This window comes from Anomalospiza imberbis, chromosome 3 (genome assembly GCF_031753505.1).
Source record: "Anomalospiza imberbis isolate Cuckoo-Finch-1a 21T00152 chromosome 3, ASM3175350v1, whole genome shotgun sequence".
Taxonomy (NCBI): Eukaryota; Metazoa; Chordata; class Aves; order Passeriformes; family Viduidae; genus Anomalospiza; species Anomalospiza imberbis.
The window spans coordinates 32908871-32931796 of NC_089683.1; the positions used below are offsets into that span (position 1 = coordinate 32908871).

Here is a 22926-nt window from a genome sequence, read left to right on the forward strand (position 1 = left end):
TTTTCTTCTAAATCTGCAGAAGTGTTAGTTATTACTCATTAACTGTTTACAGCAAAAATTAAAGGTTTCTTGGCAAGAATTTTCTCTGTATGTTATATATAGTGTCACTTACCTAGAACTGCCATCACTGTGCCATGCTCTTTCGTCATCTTCTGATGTTCCACCACTGGCAACAACTACTTCTCCTTCCTAATACGGAGAGCAGAGGGCATTGGGAAGGGGCAGAGGGCGAAGCAGAGAAAAATATAGATTTTCTTTAGAGCTCAAGTTATATGACAATACAATGAAAACTTTTCTAGGCTTTATATGTGTTATAAGCATCTGGCATTTTAGAAGTTTTATGTTAAAAAGGCATTTTTGCAGATAGTTCCTTTACTTTAGTGGACTTATATAAAAAAGTACGAAGATATCTGTGCCTGGCCAGATGCAGTGTAGAGCAACATTTTTCATCACCATTTGACAAGGCTAGTTTACCTTCTCAAAAATTATTTCAAGTGTTTTTATCATTGTATTTCCACATCTTTTCAAGATGAAACAAAAACCCAGTATTAACATTATGTACTCCTCATTCATTCTCTACCATAGTTAAAGAAGCACAGAATAATTGAGGCTGGAAGGGAATTCCTGAGGTCATATTATCCAACCTCCCTGTTCAAGCAGGGTCACCTAAAGTTGGTGACCACATTGCTAGGCCACATGGGTAGTACTGACTAGGCTGACAAATTACACATATACTTTGCAAAATACCCTTACAAATGAGCATTTTTCTCCTTTGTCAATTACTTTACAAGTCAAAGCTAAACACATACAACAGCCTGTGAAAACCTAATACAACATAATTTTTTAAAGAGATGAAAGGAAATGTCCAATGAAAAATGTAACTTGAGTTTCCACTAGAAACAATGTTTCATTAGCTGAAGCAGGAGCTTAATGCATAGAAATGGAATATGTAAGAACTGCCTCAAGAATAAGGATCTTACATCTGAAGAACTGTGTCCATTTTCCAACTCTTCAGCAGGCCTTGCAGTTTCTTCTGCTGCATATCTTGTACGGTAGTTGTGCTGATTAGCTGCTTGCTTCTTTGAGTCACTAACGTCTAGTAAATTATCATGAGAATGGTTCTGTGAAGATATAAAAGTCAAAATACATAATTTTTGAGTATATATTTATATGCATTTATTTTAACAATACTATTCCAGGAAGCAATTTTTGCATTGGCAAAAAGTTACAAGTCCAAAACTAAAGAGCAGCTGAAGATAACACTCCACATGCGTAGTTGAATGATTATAAGCACCAAACAGTTCCATGTATTCTGGAAATAATTAAATTTCTTTCCAGACACAAAAGCCATTTTAAAATCTGTAATTATTAAAAATATTCATTCTCTGCAAAGTACATGTCAATTAATAAGAACTAAAACAAGGGCTAAAACATAACTACTGATAGGCTGCTAAGGGCCTGTAAAAGCTTAAAATTACACTAAAAATGGCTAAGGAAAGAAGATTCTTAAACAGAAGTCCAGAGTGTTGTTTTGCAGCTAAGGGGTCAGATGTGTTAGAAAAGAAACCCGTACAGTAATACATCCCTTAGCATGGAGAGATGACAGTTAGCAAATACAGACCTTTAAATAGTATGATGATGCATTGAAGAATTCAAATGAATGAATCAGTTTGAAAGAATAGGAAGCTTAAAAGAATGAAATAAAGCCATAATTTAGAAACATTTCATGCTTCAGCATTAAGAGATTTTGTTCCTCCTGTAGAATATATATAATGCAAACACTTGCTCTCTACATCAAGTGTGTAATCTTGTGTTAATCCCCAATCACTGGGAAAAAAACCCAACAGTTTTGATCTCAGTTTCAAGAGTTTTGTGCTAATTTGTTTTTGCATGTGTTCAACCTTCACCCTAGCTCAGAGCCAACAAAATAATTTCTGGGCACATTCCTAAGTGCCACAAAAAGAGGTACACTTCCCCTGTGTTATCCATCTGCCACAAAGAAAACCTCAGATATTTACTACGTGCTGATAATAGTTGAAAAAAAAAAAAAAAAGAAAGAAAAAACCACCAAACAGACCCATAGATGAAGAAAGCAGAACTGGAACAGAACAAAAAAAGGCACTAATATTTTGATAGTCTTCTAGTAGAGCAGACTGCTTGTACCTATTCGTCTTGATTTTTTTTTTCTTTTGTAGGAAAGAAAAGACCTTTTCTATAATGTATGATAAAAGCTGGTTTATTAGGTTAAAGATTCTTCTTGAGAAAAATAACTCCCCCTTTTTACAGTAAAAGCAGTACTAAAAACTGGCTAATCAACAGTAGCTAAGATTCAGTTTTCCTTAGCCACAAAAATCATCATTAAAGTCCAGAAGTCTAGTAACTAGTTCTTCTCCCACGCTCTCTGTTAGAAGATACACACCTCCTTCAAGCATGACTGCAACAGTTCACTAAAGTAAGCCACCACTGTACAGCTGTGTTCCAGTTTTCATCAAAGCACAGAGGGCCAACACAAACTGCTCAATGCTCTTTTCAGTGAGTACTGTGCTTCTGTTGTTCTGTCCTGTCTAGTTGGGGAAGTTATCACTGACAGCACAGTTACCAGAGACTTCAAATGGGACTGCTCAGCTATCAGCATTTTAACATTGTCTAAGCCTTTTGAGACCTGAGGCACTCATTCCTCCTTCTGGATTCAAACTGGCAGTGCACAAGAGATCTCCTCAAGCTGCTCTGACTTGACCCAGAACAGCTCCAAGGCAACCCTAAGCCCAGTGGCTGAGCCCATCACACAGCTTTCTGTCCTTCAGCCTTCTGGGGCTGCTCACTTCTTATCAAGCTCTCAAGATTCATTTCTGAAGCAAAGAGGACACAAAAGCCAGTGCTACAGTAACTTGTTTCTGCTACTGCACTGTGACTTTTTCCACCGTGAAACATAGTAGGGAAAGCAAGGATAACAGAGGGAATCACATAACCATATGGAACCCACATAACCCATATGGAAACAAATTAGTCAAGTATCCATTACAATAAGGGGGACATATTTTGCAGAAGCTACAGTACAACTTGACTGCAATGTCCATGTCTTCTCTCTAGAAACAGAAGTCCTAAAACCTTACCTCTCTGTTTCTCTTCAGAGGTGAGGTTTCCTAATCATGTTATCATAAATACAGCTTTTCCCTACTCAAATAGAACTACAGATGCTTGGAAAACTGAAGCACTTTGCATTACTCTTTGGTTTTGAAAAGAGTTCTTTTCTTTTGGTAGTTCAAAGATTGAGGGAAAAAACAACACCCCAGCCCCCCCACCCCAATCATTCCTACATGGAAAAACGTAATACCACTGTATAAACATTGGGTCATAGTGATGCTTTGGGAAAGATACAATGCCATAGCAGTAAGAGAAAAGAAAAAACAAAACAAAACAGAGAAACAAAACCACAAGTACTTATCCATGAGTAACAGAACAATAGAATGAAGTTGGAAAGGATCTCTAGAAGTCACCTTGTCTAAACCCACTGCTCAAACAGGAATGAGAAAAGTGGTCATAATTGTGGTCATGCAAAAGTGGCCATACAATTGCCTCAGCTTACGAAAAGGAAAGCATTTTAACATAATTCCCATTCAGTTTAGCTTTTCAAAATCTGAAGAGAAGCTGTAAGGCAGAACTTTATTTATTTGAGGAGAGGTAGAGCTGAATGTGAAGGTTTGACTATAAAGTACTACAGGTTTTTTTCTGACAAAATGTAGTTATCACCAGCGTGTTCAACTATAACTGAGGAAACACAGCTGATGCCTCCTCTCCCTCAATACATAACCTAAAGAAACAGCTTGTAATTGTACTCTCAACTCTAACAGCAGGCTGGGAAATAAAGCCACGATAACCTACGATTTGAGATTCAATCATCACTTTCTCTCCAAACACTTTGATGAACAGTCATATATGCTGACAAGTACCTTGTACTTTGTCCAAGGCTTCCGCTATCAGAGCACATCTATTAATACACCAGAAATTACAGCTCCTGACAGATGTTTTTCTGTGAAATAAAAATGATGGCATTTCCTGTATTTGAAAGGGATACTGGACACTGCTGGGGGTCTTGGTAAGATCATTTGTGAGAGATACAGTGGAAAGCCAGTGATGTCCTGATAACTCAGACCACACTGCATGCTACAGTCCTTATGACTCTAGGGAAGCACAGCTTTGCTGCAGTCTCATACAGGGCTGAAGCAATTCTGGGAAGCTTTGGCTGTAGCAATTTCATAGTATTTCTTAACCAGCAGCATCTATTTATTTATGTGAAAATGATTCTTCCTTCCTTAAGCCAACAGGAATTAACTTCTACTAGGAAGTTTAACAGGGGCAAGGCACAAGTGTATGTCCAATATCAGAACCCCAACATTAAATAGGTCGTTTGCCCTGGCATTTTCTCTTTGGCTAAAGAGCACCCTTCCACACGCTCCTCAAGTCTGAATCAGTGTCTGTAATTACTTAGTTTTTACTCTTACCACATCACATGTATGTAAAAAATGAGTAAGAACTGTTCCAAAAGCAATGAAGATAACAGACACTAAGGACTAAGTGCAAGGCTCTGGAGTTTTAGATTATTTTCCCCTTAACATCTTGCTGATTTAATTGGAAGTATTGTTTAAATAACATTTAAGTAGAAAAACTTATTTCTGTGGAACAAAAATAAGCCACTTTCAGCAGAACAAAGCACATGTTTCTCCTCCCTGGGTTCTATTAGTTTACAATACAGTCATTTTCACCCATCACAACAGAGGCCTATCCCTACTTTTGTCCATCCATAACAATTCCCCATATTAATTCCTTGAAATTTTGGCATAACATTTCCACTTCATGATAATGAGGAATCCATTTCCATTTTTGTCACATTTTACTAAGACTCACATCATATCAACCCTCTAGTGTACAGAAATTTCACACTCTTAAATATTTATTAAAATGCTCTAATCCCAGTAGTTTAATAAACTAATCCTCTTAATTACTTGGACTGGGAATATTTACCTAAGCAAGTTATTTATCTCAATTTTCATGTGCTCCTGAAAACAAGTAATTTGGAATACAGTTCCATTTTGAAGATGTAAAAATTACATTCTACCCTCTTTCATTAATGTATTGGGGGTTCAAGTTTTTGCTGTTTGCTTTTTAAAGTGTTTTTGTTTAATAATAGAAAAATCCCTATTCCTCACCAATTACTTTGAAAATCAAGTTTGTCATTCAACCTGCAGGTCAGTGATACTAAATACTATTTACTAAATACTACTCAGGTCAAAATACCTGAGTTTTTACTTACTATCCCACAACTCCATTAGTCCCTTAAGCAAGCATATACAAACACTTTTCTGTATGACCTGTGTCAAAGAAACCTGGGCTTTCAATAGCAGAACACTTCTGTGACTTCCATTTAAATTGCAGATATTGTTAAAGAAGAAAGACTGAGCTATAATTCTGTACTACTTTTAACACACCCTACAATGACCCTGAATTAAAAATTAGCAATAGGACTTTGGAATCTCCTCAAAATGTAATTACAGCTGGCCTGTGTTCTTCCTTATTAACCTACACTTCAGCTTGCAATCCAAAATGCTAATAACATTAATTCTTTTGCCTATCTTTTCATTTTACTTCTGTATTTTGACTTCTTGCAGTTAGAAGGGAAGAAGGGAACAGAAGAAAATATTATTTCATCATTATCATATGAATACACTTGATAAATTTCAAAAGTTGATATAAAAACCAATATTTCCTACTGATATGAATTACAACTGAATTTTCCTATGAAGACAATGTTTTATTTAAAAGCCTTTTTTACTCTGCTCCCAGAGAAGCTGACAGTTCTACAGAGTGAGACATTTTCTAGAATTCTTGATGCTGTAGTTCTTAGGTCTAGAGAATACTGGAAGAAAATGTCGTGCCCTGTATTTTGTTGGAGGTGTTCCCCATCTCCTTTAGATCATAAATTCTCTCATTAAGCCTGTAAGAATTCACTATGCAATAAGGACTATAGTCTTGCAACAGTACTGTAATGTAACTTACAAGGAATCAGTATCAAAACCTACTGGATGTTCTCAAGGCAATGAAAGATTTACACTGTGCTTTCCAGTTCTATCTTCAACCTAACAGTTTGTATTTCAAGTCACACTGCTACAGTAAAAGTACAGCAACAGAAGAGCAACTACAATGAAGTTATTAATTTCTACTTAAAACAAGCCTAAAAATATTGCAAAACAGTTTTTGGATTGCAGTCAATCTTGCTTCTATTCCCAGGTGTTTATTTCAATTTATTGTGAACACTACAGAAGATGACAATTCCAATTCACTATTCCTGTTGTTCAGACACTCCTGTGCAGAAGTGTTGCTCATGTTAACTGTAAGTTACAACAAAAATCATGCAAATCTGAGCAGTTAATTTGTGAGACTCAATCACTCAAGATCAAACACCTTTTTTTTCTTGAAACGTGCTTTTTTTAAAGCCCATGGGACATCTACTTATTTCTGAATCCCTCTGAAATTTTACTCAAGAGATTTGAATTAGTGTACTTCTCAGCAGTCTAAGTCCTCCGAAAAGAGATGTATTTAATGAAGAATCAGCTATGGAGGAATACCACTTTTTTATTCCAAGGTGTTATAAAAAAGTATTCAGTAGGGTTTATGAAGGCTTTAAGTGTTCTGTAAGTATTACTAAGTATATCAGTAATTTTTGTGTAGAAACTTTACTGACATACTCATATTAAAAGACCACAATTGCCTGGGGTTTTTCATTATTTCCTCAGAACAAAGGTAGAAAGTGACTAAAGGATTTACCAAGTTATCTCTCCCTCACATTCTGAGAATCCAGAATCCAGTTCACAGAACCCCCCAGGTCTAAATATATGAAACTGAACAAAGTTATTCCTAAGTAGCAGTTGCTTTGAAGGATTTCAAGGACATAAATATCTGGAATAAGATATCTGGCCCAAAAGTTCCAGTGCTACCATTACAGTTTGGAAACCAAACTTTTTTTTTTAACAGGATTTTAAAAAAACATTTGCTTTAAGATTCTTTTTTTCAAAGATATCATAAAAGTATTTGCTAAAACCAAAATGCTGGACCAACTAGCCTATTCTATTAAACTTTTCTGTTCTAGAGATATTTTAAAACGAAACTGTAACCCAATTAGAAATTTAATGGTAATTTGGAATTAGTTCACATTGTCAGGAAGGATCTTTTGACTAGGCTGTAGCAAAAGACAAGGAAAAAAAATAGAAACCCCCAAGCAGTACAACTGTTTAACTAAACTAAAAGAAAGTGTATAATTCAGCATCCCTTAAGACGGGAAAAAACTTTGTTAAAATCTGAGTTTGTCAGGCCCATTTGCTATTATTCCCAAAAGAAAAAGAAGAGTTAGACTTCTGAGGTCCCGGTATTTCACTAATGAACCCTGTCATGTGATATAGTTTCCCCCCTTTATGTATGAAAGCTGGAGACAAAAGTGAACAAATTTCGTTCAGTGTACCTTGGGAAAACATACTATGTTGGTGCCCGCAGAACTGAAAAGAGTGCATCAGTACCATTTTTAAGACAACAATACATTCAAATTTTAATACAAGAAAGAAATTGGAAGGAAAAGGTAAGAAATAAATGTAATAAAGAAATTTAAAGTTATTAGGGAACTGTGGGTAGGGGACTGTTCACATCACTTCTTTTGAAATCTTTACTTTGGTTGGGTATGAAAAAAGTGGCAAAATAATACTGAAATTTAATATCAAATATAAACTTGCTCATCTCAAACATACTCTACGACATATAAGATTAATTAATCATTATTAAAAATTACAGAATCACTACGAAGCATCAGAAATTTACTTATTTTCAGATTGTTTTCAATCTCAGTTCCTTCCTTTACAGGCATAAAGTATGGTACTCTAATAAAGATAAGAGCTGCAGTCTTTTGCATTATTATATCCCATAAGTGATTTTTACTTTTCAATCACAATTGCCACAATTTGCAGGTGTTCCTGAAAGCTGTATTTTAAAGGCTTTGGATTGAGGCTGAAAAGAGTCTCCTCTATATTAAGCAAACTACAAAACCCTAAGCATGGGTTCTCCTTTACCATTGCTAAAATATACTTCCCTTATTACAAAAACATAGTTGGTTATTTAGCTAGAAAAGCATAGATAAGCATGTGCAATTAATAATAAAACTAATTTTAAACAAAGAAGACCTAAAATTCTGTCTGTAAACATAAAATATATATCCTTCTATTTTTAACCAGTAAGAATATGCAAGATAAAATTTTTTGCAAGTTATATTAAAAAAAAACAAACATGTAACTTATGACAATTTAATTCTTAATACAACTTATTTCCTTCTACTTAATCTATCCTGCTTTCATCTTTCCTGAAAATGCACTCCCAGCTCTAGCAAAAAGCATGACTTAGATTTATCCCGTAACAGCCCAAAATACGATTTTTAGGGAACTATGAGGGAAAATACCCAATTCTCTATTTGGAGAGGTATTCAATGTGTTAAGGTTAAGAACTGTGACTTGAGTTTTAATACAACCTTTCCACAGAACAGTACGTCAAACAGTAGACAACAGCAGCAGGGTGTATTGATTAATAGTGACAGACTCCCTACAGCAAATCATGTCCCTAACAGTAGATTTGCAGGGATTTCTCCCCACTTCTGAAAGAAATCCATGTTGTTTATTATTAAGAACATACTGAAACATCAGTACAGACAGGCTTCCTCATTCTCAGATGGCAAACAAAGTCCTGTACCCTGGTCTATAAATTTAAAACTGAGAACAGGGATGTAAAATTATGTGACCCAATTTATTGAATTTAATTTTATGCTTCATTCTGTGATAAGGTACAGGTAGACTGCTTACCTTAGAGAAAGCAGGTATTTTGTTTTCTCTTGGAATGTGACCCATTACATGTTTTCTTTTCTCTTCTGATCGATACACCCTTACTTCTTCTTCTCCCTTTGCTGTTCTCCATTCTTCTTGCCTACTGAAAAAAGAAAATGGAGATGTTAACTTTAAAGGACATTACTAAAACTAAGAGGATCTATTCCAAACCAAGGAATAGACAACATTCAACATCATTCTTTAAACAGCAGTTCTTCTCTTTACAGTTAACATATGGTTTTAAAATACGCTTTTTTCAAACAAAGATTTTCATCTTATTTCATTAAACTAGAGCAGCTGGTGCTTGACTAGGGCAAGTAGGTTTTTTGACTTACTGATTTAAGTATTCATCACAAGAAGTAATTACTGAAAAAAAAAACCTCCCAGTTTGGAAATCAAAATTCATCTCGGGCACCTAATAGCTTAGGTCAGTATTCCAGCCATAAAACACCATGTAATGATAGGAATTAAAACATATAATCTTATGCTACAAGTCAGAAGATATGGAAGCAACTAGATTCCAATGCCTATACAAGTTTAATTACTGTGTCATTCACTAAAAGGACAATTTTTATTCCTAATCCTTCTGAAATGACAAGATTTTTCAAGTGATATATTAACAAGTGATTTCAAACTGAAACTGATTTTATAAGAAATTTGAGATGACAAAATAGAAAACAAATGACGATGCAAATGGCAATAGGAATTCCAAAACTGTTCCATTTAATTAAGTTCACCACAGTAAAATACTGCATCTGTGTTTACCTGGCCACACCAGAAGACAGTTCAGGCACTACCACCCTGCGGCTCCAAGCCACAAGGTCGCGCTCAGTGGCAATTTCACTTCTTGGTGCATTGCTGTGCATCTGACGCACACCTTCAATTTGTCCACTGCGCCTTAACCCTATATTTGGTGGGGAGTGTACTTCTGAGGTAGAGCTTACAGATCCTAAAAAGTCAAAAAGCAATAGTTCTTGATCTGAAATTCTTAGGGAAGCATTAGAAAAGAAAAACTTGGAATGAAATGTTAAAAACAACTTTACTTGATCTATTACTTCCAAAGAAATCGTATTAACTGAGTATAAGTATTTCAGCAGTTTCTTCAGTCATCACAACAAAACACAAACAGCTACTGGGCTGCAGCACCCTGATTAAAAAGTCACATTGAAAAGAAGCAGGTGTACCAACAATTTGAAGTGAAGCAAATATTTGCTTCTTTAAAAATACCTTTGAAAACATTTATGCAAAGCTGACTATTGCTGCTGCACTCATGATCTGTGTTATGAAACAGCAAGCAATCTGACTGAATCATTGTGCTCTTTAAGCAGTCTTCTACTTGCAAAAAAAAGGAAGCCTCAACAGTGGAAATTAAGAATCAAGCTGTAAAATTTACAGACAAAAATTGAAATGGTCAAGAGGTTAAAAATAACCAAACCAACCCAAAACAAAACCAGACACACATGCAAGAGCCTTCAAACATTTACACAGCAGCAAAATATCAACATTTTTCCATATCCTTACACACACAGGCTAATCCTGCTTACTCTAGTGGATTGCTAACCATAAGTTTTTATTGAAAAGTACTGTGTACTCTAGTGCAAGACACTGAAACATGGAACAACTCTGAAGAGAAATAAGTAGTTCCTTCCACTTTTCTTCCTCCTGTGTACTTATTTGAAAGAAGTCAGATTTCAAACGACTACACGGCCAGTTCCAGATTAAACAATAGGGTAGTTAGTTACTCCTAAGGGAACGCAGCTGCTGCATTTCCCTGGGTGAGGAGACAACAACAAAGATAAATCTGTAATGTTAAGACGCCCAACATTTTGCAAAAGGAAAAAAAAAAAAAAAAAAAAAAGGGAAAGCTGTACTGTTTTCTACAGCTCCAGACCGCCTTTCTACCTGTTCAACAAAATGCAGAGATCGTGGATAATATAAAGGGATTTATGTTTTCCAACTCCCAGCCTCAACACCCATCCCCCAGTGATCTACCTCTGCTTATCCGGCTGGTACTACTGGTTCCTGCCTCCGCAGAACGTCTCTGGTCCTGCTCTTGCTGAAGTCTTTGAATCATGCTATCCAACGGACTAATTTCTTGATTTGCTTGCTGACTAAGAACTTGATTCAGTCCTGTGAAGTAAAATATACAGAACAACACACAAACGTAAAATTCTGGGAAATTAGTGTTACAGACAGCTCATCTAAGTTTTAGCTTTGATACAAGTACAGTAAATTATCACATGTAACTATGGGCTAATGCTTATTTTTCTAACAGTTATTTCTTAAAACAGGACAACTTCTTTTCTTAATATATTTGAGAGCATTGTATTTTCTGGAGCAGGGTCAAGATGACCACACTTGACTTCTAATAAAAGGTTAAATTTGATCAAGTGCCAGCAAGCCACAGAAGCTTAATACAACTGTTGTTTGTCAGTTCAGTCAATGCAAATTGTTCAAATGCAAGATTAGCCTGCCTCAAATGCATTAAAAAACACTTTATAAGCTTCAATGAAAGAACTACATCAAGAATGTCTAACTGAATTAAAAAATAATTATCTATACTGTAGAAAACGAAGCAGTAAAAATGTTTCATTGAGCTCCACATGGTCATAATGGCTGCACAGATCAAGTAATGGTAATTTTCTTTGGTATGTAAAACAGGCAAGAAGCCTCCTTTTGGGTAGGTCTTGTGAATAGAAGATGGGAAACAGTTCCAAAGCAGTGACTCCAAGGTGATAATACTGTTTTTCTGAGCAGCAAGCAAAATACACAGCACATAAGCATGAACAACACAAAGCCAGTTTTCATACTTACAACTATCACAAAAAAACAGAGAAGTATAGAGAAAAAGACAAGGGTTACAGTACTGATTTAAAAAGAAGTCAGACATCCCCACACAGAATAGTGAGATGGTGGAGTGGAATGGTTGGAAGCTCTAGTCAAGAGAAGTAGAACTTTGTGATGAGGAATAACAATGTTCAAAGAAACAAGATATAGAAATTATTTTTCCAGCATGACTCCAAAGAAATATCACAGTATGAACTGCACTTTGCAAGATCAAAGACTAGATATTACAGTAATTGCGCTATGAAATGAAGAGCTTTTATTATGTGGCTGAACAGAAACAGCTATCTCTTAACTGTATTCAGAAAAAAACATAAATATTTAGGATAGTGCTCTCAGGTTTTAAAGGTTATTGAAGTCAACTTCCCTAAAGCAGCAGAACCTTGGAATAACGGAATGAGCTCTGGTATAACCACAGTTGGATGTTTTCTGACTCAGGTAAGTGAGACATTAATTTGTCAATCTCGTGAGCAGACATACTGTCTACTGAGAACAATGGGAAATACTACTAATAACCCAAGAATTACCTTAAATAGGGAAACTGCTATCTAAACAAAATGAATGTTTTTATTTATCTAGCCTGTGTGACAATGCCTTAGCAAGAAACAGCAAGTGGTTTCTTTTTAAATAAAATAATAAAGACAGTGGTGTATACTTGATTTTTTTCAAAACATCTGGTTTAAAGGTGCTTCATGTTCATCAAGGCAGTAAATCAAGTATGACTTTCTGAATTCCCCCTACTCTTAAAAGTCCCTACAGAAAACTTAACAAGGAATAAATGGTCAGTGTTCTGAGTGAGATGCATCAAATCCCACAACAAAGCTTCAGAAAGAAAAGGAACTTTCTTAGTGGAAGGGAACATATAAATGCTGTTTAGGTCTGCATACAACTGCATTGTTGCTATATTGTAAAAAGGTAGAAAAATGTCTTGTGTCTGTCCATCACTTGTCAAGCTGACGGATGGCTCCCTGCTGCTAAACAAAATGCTATGGACATCATCTCTCTATAGGCATTCATGTGTCATGCAGACACACCTCTAAATTTAATTTTTTTGGGACTGTGTGCAGAGTCTGACTTGTTTCAAGATATATTGAAGAATGTGCCCAGGACATTTTCAAATTTGGAGATTTTCACAATGCAATAGATTCACACTTTAACTGTAGCAATGAAGCAAAGTCACATCCTTCCCTAAAAATCAAATTTTGTTTCAAAGCCACTAAGAAATTTGCATTCACCAGGAAGGATATTTTCCTTCTTACAGCTGCTTCTCAAGTAGCATTTCTTCTTGTAATTTTGGAGGAAATCAGGAACTCCTCCCCTAAAAATATTTAAATATTCACTGCCCTATAATCCTGAGGTCTACAAATAAGAATAAAGAGATTTTTTTGGTAAAAACACTCTTAGTTACCCTTCCTGGAATATCTGACACACCACAGGTTTAAGTATCATAAACATATAAACTACAATTTACAGGAACAGTCAGTTTTCACATATTTTCAAGAATATCCAAATAGTTACAGTGCTTATTTTGAAAACATTTAAAGCTACTTTCATCAGTCACTGTTTGCTTATTCATACTAATATTAAATTAGTAACATATAATAAGTAGGCATTATTTTTCCATCCCTATCCATGTGAAACACCTTTAGGCTGTTTCCAACAGCCAGCCATTGGCCCTATATATGCATGTTCTTCTCATGTCATATGCATGAGAATAAAACTTCCAAGGAACTTCCTAGATTTTATATCTTTTTCAAGTCTTCAGTTCTTTAACCAAATCACCAAAGCTTCAAATGAATGACTTTCTTCAACTAATGAGGAAGAGAATTTTGCTTCTTTCAGATGTTTCCTCATTTTTTTGTTATTGCAAGTGTTATCTTTTCTAACTGATCTGTAGAAGGTCAGTCTATTTCCTAGGTTTTCTAAAGCAGGAAATCTTATCCCAAAGAGAAAACTGAGAGCTCACACAGCATTATACATTGCTCCAATAATGAAACGAACTGGTGTTGTAGCATCAACTAGTGCCAACTTGATTGATGACAATACTGTAAATGAAATTGTCACAAGCAATCAGTGCCAAAGACATCGTAATTCTTCCACACTATGTGAACTACTATGCCCATAAATGAAGGAAAATGACAAAGTGAAAGTGTAGAACAGCTGAAGTAACTAGATAGACTACTGGTCAGTGAAGTGAAATTTTCCATACCTGAAGATGTCACTCCCATCTGAGGAATAAGCTGTTCCTCCCTGCAGTTCTCACGACCAGGAACTAGTCTTTGATACCTTGCAGGATGAGGGTTGCCATCCACATCAACCAAAAATGGGGGAGGCATAAGGTGTGGAGCCTGCTGTGTCTGTTCGTCCAGGACAAAGTTGTTGGCATCACGGATAAGGGGCCGATAATCACTATGAAAGAACATCTGATCTGCTATCTGTAAACAAAGTCATTTTGTAATTTTTTTAAAGAACCTATTACAAAAGCATACAGAAGAGAACTGCCAAAAGTATTTTTAACAGTGGTAGTCATGGTCACTTTTGCAAAAAACAGACCTATAAGTTGATGTGTTTATTTCAGTTTAAAGGGGAAAATTTAATTGACTCCATTATTATTTTGTTTCAAAGTACTCTTTTCTATATAACACTGCAAAGATAATAATCCACATGTTTGAGGGTGGGAAGCATTTAAAGAATAGGGGAATGGGGTAATATTTAATTACTAGAAGAGATCTGACCAAATATAGCATTAATATATTAGTTTATAAATTTTCTTCTACAGTCTGAATATATTAATAAATTTTCTGATAATAAAAAATTGTGTCACACACTTATGAGATATGGTGCAGGCAGAAGACTAGGAAAATATTTATTACATCAGGGCATTGCCAAATATTTTAACATTATCAAAATATATATACCCTTACTATAATAGTAGATATCAGAAAAAGGTTTCGGTTGATAAAATAAAGCCAAAATAAAAACTGAATTTTTCACTAAGTTTTCTTTTTTATTTCTGTCCACCTGCTCCTAATTTATTATAGATGACTTTCCACAGACCCTCAAGACTAAAGAATATTTTTGTCCAAATAAATATAAAAATATGTATACTCCATCCCTCACTGGCACAGGTATCTCAGTATTGTGCAATAAGAAAGATATTGAAGCACAAGCAGAAAAGAAAAAGTGAATAGAAGAGAAGCTGATGCATACACTACACATCCCAGGACCTCCTATTGGCAAGCAAGCCCTGTGGCAGCTCATGTATTCAGTTGAACTGAATGAACAAGTGAAAATCAAATCATAAAATCTTAATTCACACAAATTAAGATTTCTAGTATAATATGAAAATAATAAAATTATTGACTCAATGCATAGCGATCTCAAAAAATCTTTTCTTTGGAGCATGGAGAGAGGAACACCCAAGAGAGTGTGCTCTATCATGACCAATCCATAACATGTTTTTTGGTAATTTATTATGTAGAAATCACTAAGGCAGAGATTATAGCAGCTACTCAGAGGTCTGGTCTCTCAATGACAAATGTCTCCCACTCTGGAAGCAAGAAGGCCAGGAAACAAAGATGACAACAGACATTTGTCAATTACAACATCAGAAAGTGCATCCAGATGACATGGATTAAAAAAAAAGAATTGGGAAAAAATCATAGGAGTCATGGGCTCTATACCTTACAAAAACTCAGAAGACTAACAACAGGAAGAAATTTGAACGATACAAAGAAAGATGCAATGGAAAAGAATTCACTTCAGAGGTTCAAAAGATTACTCTTACAAAATACATATGGACAAGGTGATACCCCACTGCAGTAAAAAAGCTGACTGGATGAAATGTTGCTGCTAGATTCTTTGTTAGCAGAAGCTGAATGAGAAAGATAAAAGTGCTTTCATGTGTCTGACTTACAGAATCAAGGCCTAATTAACACCTTTGTTTCTTCATCTCACAATAGCTCAATATGATAGAGACAGAGGTCACCTGGGAGGACTTACAGTGTCTGCGGAAATCATAACAGAATGTGCATTACTTACACCTAGTGTAAGTCTTCCTACTAAGTACTTCCCATACTAAGAAGAGTTTCCAATGGCAAGGTCATACAACCTGTGAGTTTTATTATGCTGTGTCTTAGCTGTACAGTGTAGTCTGCATCCCAGGTTTTGCAAGCAAAGGCAAGACCCAGGACAAGATCACAAGGAACTTTGTTTCAATTACACTTCTGTGTACTCTGTATTGCAATCAAGTATAATAGGGAGGCTAAATAACAATTTTCTACTCCATAAGATAATGTGGCATTTCTTGGAGAACACAGGCTCAGGACAACTCTGAGGTAGAGTATCCCTACTGGAATCCAGGAAAATGTCTTATCCTGAGAAAAATCAGAAGAATTAGACATTCCATCAGAAAACCAGTCAGAAGTATCAACAATGAGATTTATTTGTTTATATCCTATTAGAGATCAAATTCATGACAATAAGATGGTATCACATCACCACTTGCATATGAATCTTCTATTCATATGACTTCACAAACCTAGCTTGGGAATGAGCACAAAAGCTTTCCACAAGGTCTGAGCTCTATAGATAGATTCTCCTCCAATCACACATTCAGAATGCTCAGTTTCTCCAAATGGGCACAGTTACACAAAGAGGTTTTCCCCAGTATTGCACCAATCCACCATACACAAACTGTCAACTTGCAACTAAGTACTGTGGTTTGGGCAGTCTGCAGGAACAAATGCCTTAGAAAGCTCAGAGATCAGGCTCCCCAGGAAAGTGGTCATGGCACCAAGCCTGCCAGAGTTCAAAAAGCATTTGGACAATGTGCTCAGGCACATGATGTGCTTTGTGCAGAGCTAGGAGCTGGTCTTGATCCTAGTGGGTCCCTTCCAACTCAGAATATTCTATGATTTAAAATCAACAGGATGTACCTTACACTTCAGAACTGCTAGTTACTCCTGGACAAGTTTCCACCTAATCAAGAACTTCTGAAGTGCACATGCCCTGCTGACAGTGAACTTGGCTCAGCTCTGGTGATGACACACTCAGATTTCAGCTGAGATCGGCTCAAGCAACCCCAGACAAGCAGCACATGTATTCTTTTTATTTTCCCCCACAAAAGAATTACTTCACAAAAATATGTATCTAAAAAAACAAAAACAAAAAACCAAAAAACAAACAAAAAAAAAAACCAAACAAAAAAACCAAAAAAAAACCACCGCAAAACACAAAACCCCCCAAAAAACTCCAAACAAAAAACCATCACCCCACCTTCATTGTGGCCAAGATCACACTGCAGGGGAAAGAAAACCTAGGCATTGGTTCCAGTCAACTAGGAAATGTAGATGCTATCTGAACGTAACATGAAAATACAAAGAGCTTGTTCTCTCAGTAGAATTAACACCATCTCAGCTATAATCACTGTCAATTCCAAAATGCAGGAATACAGGACAGGTTACCACACTTCTTTCTTCTGTAAAATTAATTTCCCCAGAGAGATGGGAAACACTTTAAAGACAAAAAACCCCATATCCTACCAGATCATTGTCTGACAAGAGGTCTGAAACCCTTCCCAGTATCTGAGGGGAGAAAGGCAGAAAAAAACCCCGCCATCTCCAGCACCTACCTACCTGTAATAACATTTTCCAATAAATCAGGTCAGACAAAAACAGAGGTGATGAAACCATACATGGAAGACACCAGACACTTCCAAGCTGAGTTTTCTGTGAGTGGAAGACTGAGACTAAAGTGGTAACAAATAAGTCCTTATTTGCTGCCATTTCTTCTATGATGAAGAATGCCAAGAGTAACATTGGCACAGCAACAGCTGTACAGGATTATTTTAAATCATTCACTAAGTGAAAATTTTAAAACAATCTTTTCTCAGGGGCTGCAGCAAAATCCCCAAGAGAGCCGAGGGTTTGTAGAATTCAAGCAGGAAAAAGCAACTGTATTCACTCTACAAACAGATTTAATCCCTCACAGGTAAATTCTCAAATAGCAGTATAAAGGAAAATTCTGATCTACCACAGCAAAGACCAAAAGACTCGCAGTTTCAATTTAATTTCCAGAATTTCAAAGTAGCAGAGAACTACATACTTCCAAAACAGCTGGACAGAAAAAGAAACCTGAAACAATCCATGGAGATGGTAAGAAAAATGTTCCTATTACAACAGGCTTTAAAGTTTAGAACAGTCAGAATCCTGAAACACAAAGAAAATTATCTGATAATCCTGATTTTCCTTGCTTGTGATGTCTCTACTTATTTGTTTGACTTGGAATAGAAGGGGAAATGCACAAATAGTAATAACTGAGGGATAGCAACAGCAGCTAAGTAGAGAGGACTCTCAACTAAATAATGGTTGAGAAACAATGAGAAAAAATAAATCCCCAAATGCAAATCCTTCTGTAAGACTATAGAAAGAAATCCAGTAGCTTACAACATAGAGATTAAAATTCCTTTTTCTCTCCCTCCTTCAAGTCCCTCTGCACTGCCATTTGCCAAAATGCTTTCAAAACCAGCCCGAGCCCAAAGATCCAAAGGAGGAGGCAAGATCCAAAAAACAGCACTTCACCAACAGCATTCAAGTGTCAGCCACCACAAGCAGAGATGAAAATGGAGCAGATAGATCTACACAAGTCTTAGGAAAAGGGAGAAGAGACACACCTAATTTCTTTCCTGGGTGGTAAAAGAACTAAGATATTGTGGACATTCCAAACCTGTAGTGTTCCCAGAGCACGTTCCTCCACAAAAGAAGAAAAACAACACCACATATCTTTACAGTCATGAGGGTCTGTGGCAGGACACCCACACTCAGAATACACAATGTAGACTATGACATTAGAATAAAGATATAATATTTCAATCACACTAATGGTGAATATTGCTGTGTAAGCAGAAAGGCATCCATGATGGTACTTCATTAACAGACATAAAATAGCATCACTAAAACATAGCACATTTTTTGTAAATAATTCTCTCACAGGCTATGCAATATTTAAATACGGATAGCAGGAATTAGTTTTATTACATATCCATTCTTTGGGGTTTAGTTAGGAAGCAGAAAAAATATTTCAAGTAGAATGTGTAACTGTTATCAGTTCCACTGTAGCTTATTCCCATTATCCATGTGGATCCATTAGTAGATATTTGTAATTTTGTCACTTCAGAGAATGGACAGTGACTGGTTAATTTTGAATTCCGGTTTTACATTATTATTATTATTATTTTGAACTTCTCATGTAAGCAGTAATTTAACAGAATGCAGAATGTTTCTATAATTTAGAAAAAAGACAGTGAAAAATCTCATTGTTAACAAAAAGCATCCAAAACATCCCATATTAATGGCTCAAAATCATGTCAAGACATGCCCTCTTGAAATGAAGCTCTGAAGAAGTTTGCACAAATGCATTCAACACAGACAAACATTTTGATTTACATCTTGTACTGTACCTTGTCATATTTGCTACTGGAACCAAAGCCAAAAATCAGAAGGTGACCGTGAGAATCAGTACATGCAAAATGCTGTCCATCAGGAGAGCACTTGCAGTCGAAAACTGCACCATGTCCTTGTCCTTCAATCTGAAATACATCAACATACAAAATAATTAACAGAAACTAATAATTTTCAACTATGATTCTCAAAACTGTGGTGCTGACATAGAAATTTATTATAAAATCTGTATGACAGTATACTGCTAGATGGAAGTAACTTTAAAACAAAGCTTACTTTTTAAGCTATTCACTTTTCAGTGAATTTTGTAATAATGCTCAGGAAAGATTCCAAATTGATAGCAGTAGAAACTGACAGACTTTATCCACAAAGCAGGCACAGTATAGGAAGTGAAAATAAAAGCTTCCCCTTGAACGTCCTGCTAATGAGCCTAACCAGAGAGCTGGGCCCAGTTCAGGGCTTAGTCACTACACTCTTTCCATCCTCCGCCTTCTTGCTAAGCTACCCCAGTAGCAGTGGCTGCTGCGGGGTGCTCCACGACACCTGCCCCCTGGAAAACGCACTGACATAGACAACCCACATTACACAGCTTAGCAACTACCTGCTTCTGTAATTCCTACTCCTAATTTATTGGAGTGGGGAAGGAGTAAATTTGCGTAAAAACTCCATCTTTTATAGGAGAACTGCAAAGATTTTAAAAAAGGAATTTTTACCTGATACTCATTTTCTGTTTTCCAGTTCCATTAAGCCAGAACAAATGGGTTTTTGTTTTTCCCTGCAACCTGTCAATCAAGCAGAGGTGACCAATCACCACTCTGAATTTTCATGTCTTCAGCACCTCTTCAGAAAGCCCCTTTCTATTCTCCCCAGCAAAGCACTTTTGCATTTTCTTTAAAGGGACACCAAAGAAAATTCTTTCCCTAACTGTGGTACGCCTATATATTGCCAGGAAAGGGAAAAAACAAAACAAAACAAAACAAAAAACAATGATATTCAGCCTTCAGACAGTAACGCTGTGCACTTTTGCAGCACCTTCCAGAGGCCATCAGCATTATTTTAAAAAGTTAACAAAGCCTCAAAAATCTTTTGAGATATTTACTGTTTTCACTCTCTTACAGGCTGAGACAAAGGCAAGAATTCTAAATCTTTTCCCCACAGTCTTACAACACATCCACACCCCTGCACATTCCCCCGGTGAGAGAGGCTGCTACATCTATTGCTTTCAGGTCTTTCTCACTACAGGTAATTTCCCTAAAAGTCAAATGAATTTCTGGACTAGCGAAAGAGGAACATAAACCAATGCAAGTCTTATGTTCTATTTTGCCCATTATTCCAGAAGAAATTAACAGAAGTATCTCACAGAAAGAGATGGAAAATAAAAACTGAACTTCAAGCAAATGACACTAACATCACAACAGTCGGGAATGCAGAGTTAATTTAGTCTAAGCAAGATCCAACTGCCACAGCAAAGTTACAACTTTGTGCTGCTTTTTGCATATAGAAAGCTCACTGTATTAAAGGGAGACAGTTTGGGAAAGCAGGTGGAAAGCAGACAGAATTTCACCACAATAATAAGCTTTGCAGAAACACAGTTAAAAATTGGAAAAGAAATATTTTATACATAGAGATTTCTGTTCCCTCACCCTTCCTCCAAAAAAAGAAACATCAATATCAAGCTTCCTAATGTTCGAGTCCTTCATAAAAAGAATGTCATGGTTCAGCCTAACTTTTGAATACCTTTTGTTTTACCAGAAAAACAATACATGTTGAGGGAAGAACTATTTGCTAACCATGGTGAGGAGAAAAATTATAAACAGAAGGAAAAAAAAGCAATGACTAAGATGATGGGTTTTTTAATCCTTTCCCTCAAGAAATTGTTTGGATGGACCATTCTCAAGAAACCCCTGGAAATTAGAGTGTTAATCAGAAAACATTCCCTTCTTATGTAGAGGAAAAGAATAGTGTTCTACTATTTAGGGACAAGTACAATGCAAATAGTTTTAAGCTAAACGTGCCCAGAATTTGGTTTTAAAAAGTGCTTCCAGAAAGGGCAACTCTAAGACCTTTCAGTACAAATCTTCAAGTCTGAAGTACAAATACTTGGAAATAAAGATTCTTATAAGAACAAAAACTACCATTGAGGATAACCTTCCAAGATATAATTACTATTCTAAATTAAAGACAAAAGTCAACCAGAGTGATCGGAGAACCAAATTCTACCCAGTAGAATTTTCTTTTCAATAAAACTACTTCAGGATTAATAAGTGACAACTTACAATAGATTTTTCTTTTTCCATAATAAAGCTAACACAGAGGAGCTAGTAATTTGAAACAGAAACTAAACGTTAAGTTGCAAAAAGGGAAGCTGTAGTAAATCAGTGAAGCTGCTACTTCAGCAGGCAAAATAAAGAATTTCAGCAAGAAGGAAGCTGCCTTCCCCTCTCCACCCCTTTTAAATCCAAGCTGCAAGAATTACATAAAGACTGTATCCCAAGAAGATTTAGAGTGCTTATTCTGTCTGGAAGCTTCCCCTGCTGTATATAAGGATATCAATTGTGAAGGGAAGAGACTGCTCAGGAGTACAGAAAAAGCACTGGTTAATTAAGAGCTGTCACAGAATCACAGAATTATTTGGGATGGAAAAGACCTTTAAGATCACATAGTTCCAACCCCCTGCCATGGGCAGGGATACCTTCTAGACCAGGTTGCTCAGAGCTCCATCCAACCTGATCATGAACACTTCCAAGGATGAGGAGCCCCCAGCTTCTCTTACATCCTGTTCCAGTGCTTCAACAAAGGCTGTGTCACAACAAAAGGCAGTGAAAAATGAACAAGACACGCCAGGTAGCAAAGCAAGTAGCAAGGACTTTTCAGCTTAAGAGGGAAGAACCAGTGATGCTATACAATGAGGGCTAAGTAAAGATTATTTTTAGTTTTAGCTCCAAGAATTAAGAGTCCAATTCGCCCATATTTTCACTAGCAAGGAAACAGGTAGACATTGGTATATCCCAAAGAGAGGACTGATGATGAAATAAGAAAATGAAAAAGGGAGGACTTTTCCTCTCAGTTTTGAGGAAAGCTTATAGTTTGCCCCAAACCAAAGAGAATAGAGCTGTCAAGCTTGTACACAAAATAATGTCTTAAATGCATAAAAATTATTTGTTATATGAAAACAGAATAATAACACTTACATAGCAAGCTCAGTAATAAGCCTATTGACCTGTTATCAATAGATAGTATGAAACAGCTAAATCTTACTTTTCAAGAAGAGTATAAGACATGGAAGAAAAAGTAAGAAATTCAAATAAGATGAAAAATTAATAGAGTAGAGAGTACCAGAGAAATTTAGCAGACTTCCTTCAGAAAAATAACTAATTTTTTAATGCCAAGAAGATATAACTCATTCTACCTAGCTAGATTTCAAAGGCATAATATGATATTTAAACTTGATTCAAATGATTGTGATTAGTAGGAGAAATGCAGAGTAGGCAAACTTTATAAAGAAAGGTTAACAGTTACTGATTTTGGAAAGACATACAGAGCTGAAAGGATGTTACCACTAAGGTTTCTCAAGTCAGGCCTTTCTGTGATTGACTAAAGAAAAAATAAGAGCCCTTTGATGAAATGAACATTAGGGAATCATCCACTGAGAACAAATTTGGGACAGCATAAATTATACCAATTGAAGCAATTAAAAGCCAACTTGACAA

The 22926-nt window shown here is 36.1% G+C and overlaps 1 protein-coding gene across 4 annotated transcripts in view; it reads right to left on the minus strand.

Annotated features, from left to right (window-relative positions):
* PHIP (pleckstrin homology domain interacting protein) overlaps positions 1-22926 on the minus strand; it is a 106681-nt gene that overhangs the window by 33256 nt on the left and 50499 nt on the right. For all 4 annotated transcript variants that reach the window (XR_010997079.1, XM_068183898.1, XM_068183897.1 and 1 more), the window contains 7 exons: positions 19216-19344; positions 13966-14191; positions 10905-11042; positions 9678-9861; positions 8892-9015; positions 981-1121; positions 113-189 (listed from right to left, as the gene is read on the minus strand). Coding sequence is in view for 3 of the 4 variants with exons in the window: in XM_068183898.1 (XP_068039999.1) it covers positions 113-189; positions 981-1121; positions 8892-9015; positions 9678-9861; positions 10905-11042; positions 13966-14191; positions 19216-19344 (1019 nt within the window). In the remaining variant the exon portion in view is untranslated. The remainder of the gene's footprint in view (positions 1-112; positions 190-980; positions 1122-8891; positions 9016-9677; positions 9862-10904; positions 11043-13965; positions 14192-19215; positions 19345-22926) is intronic.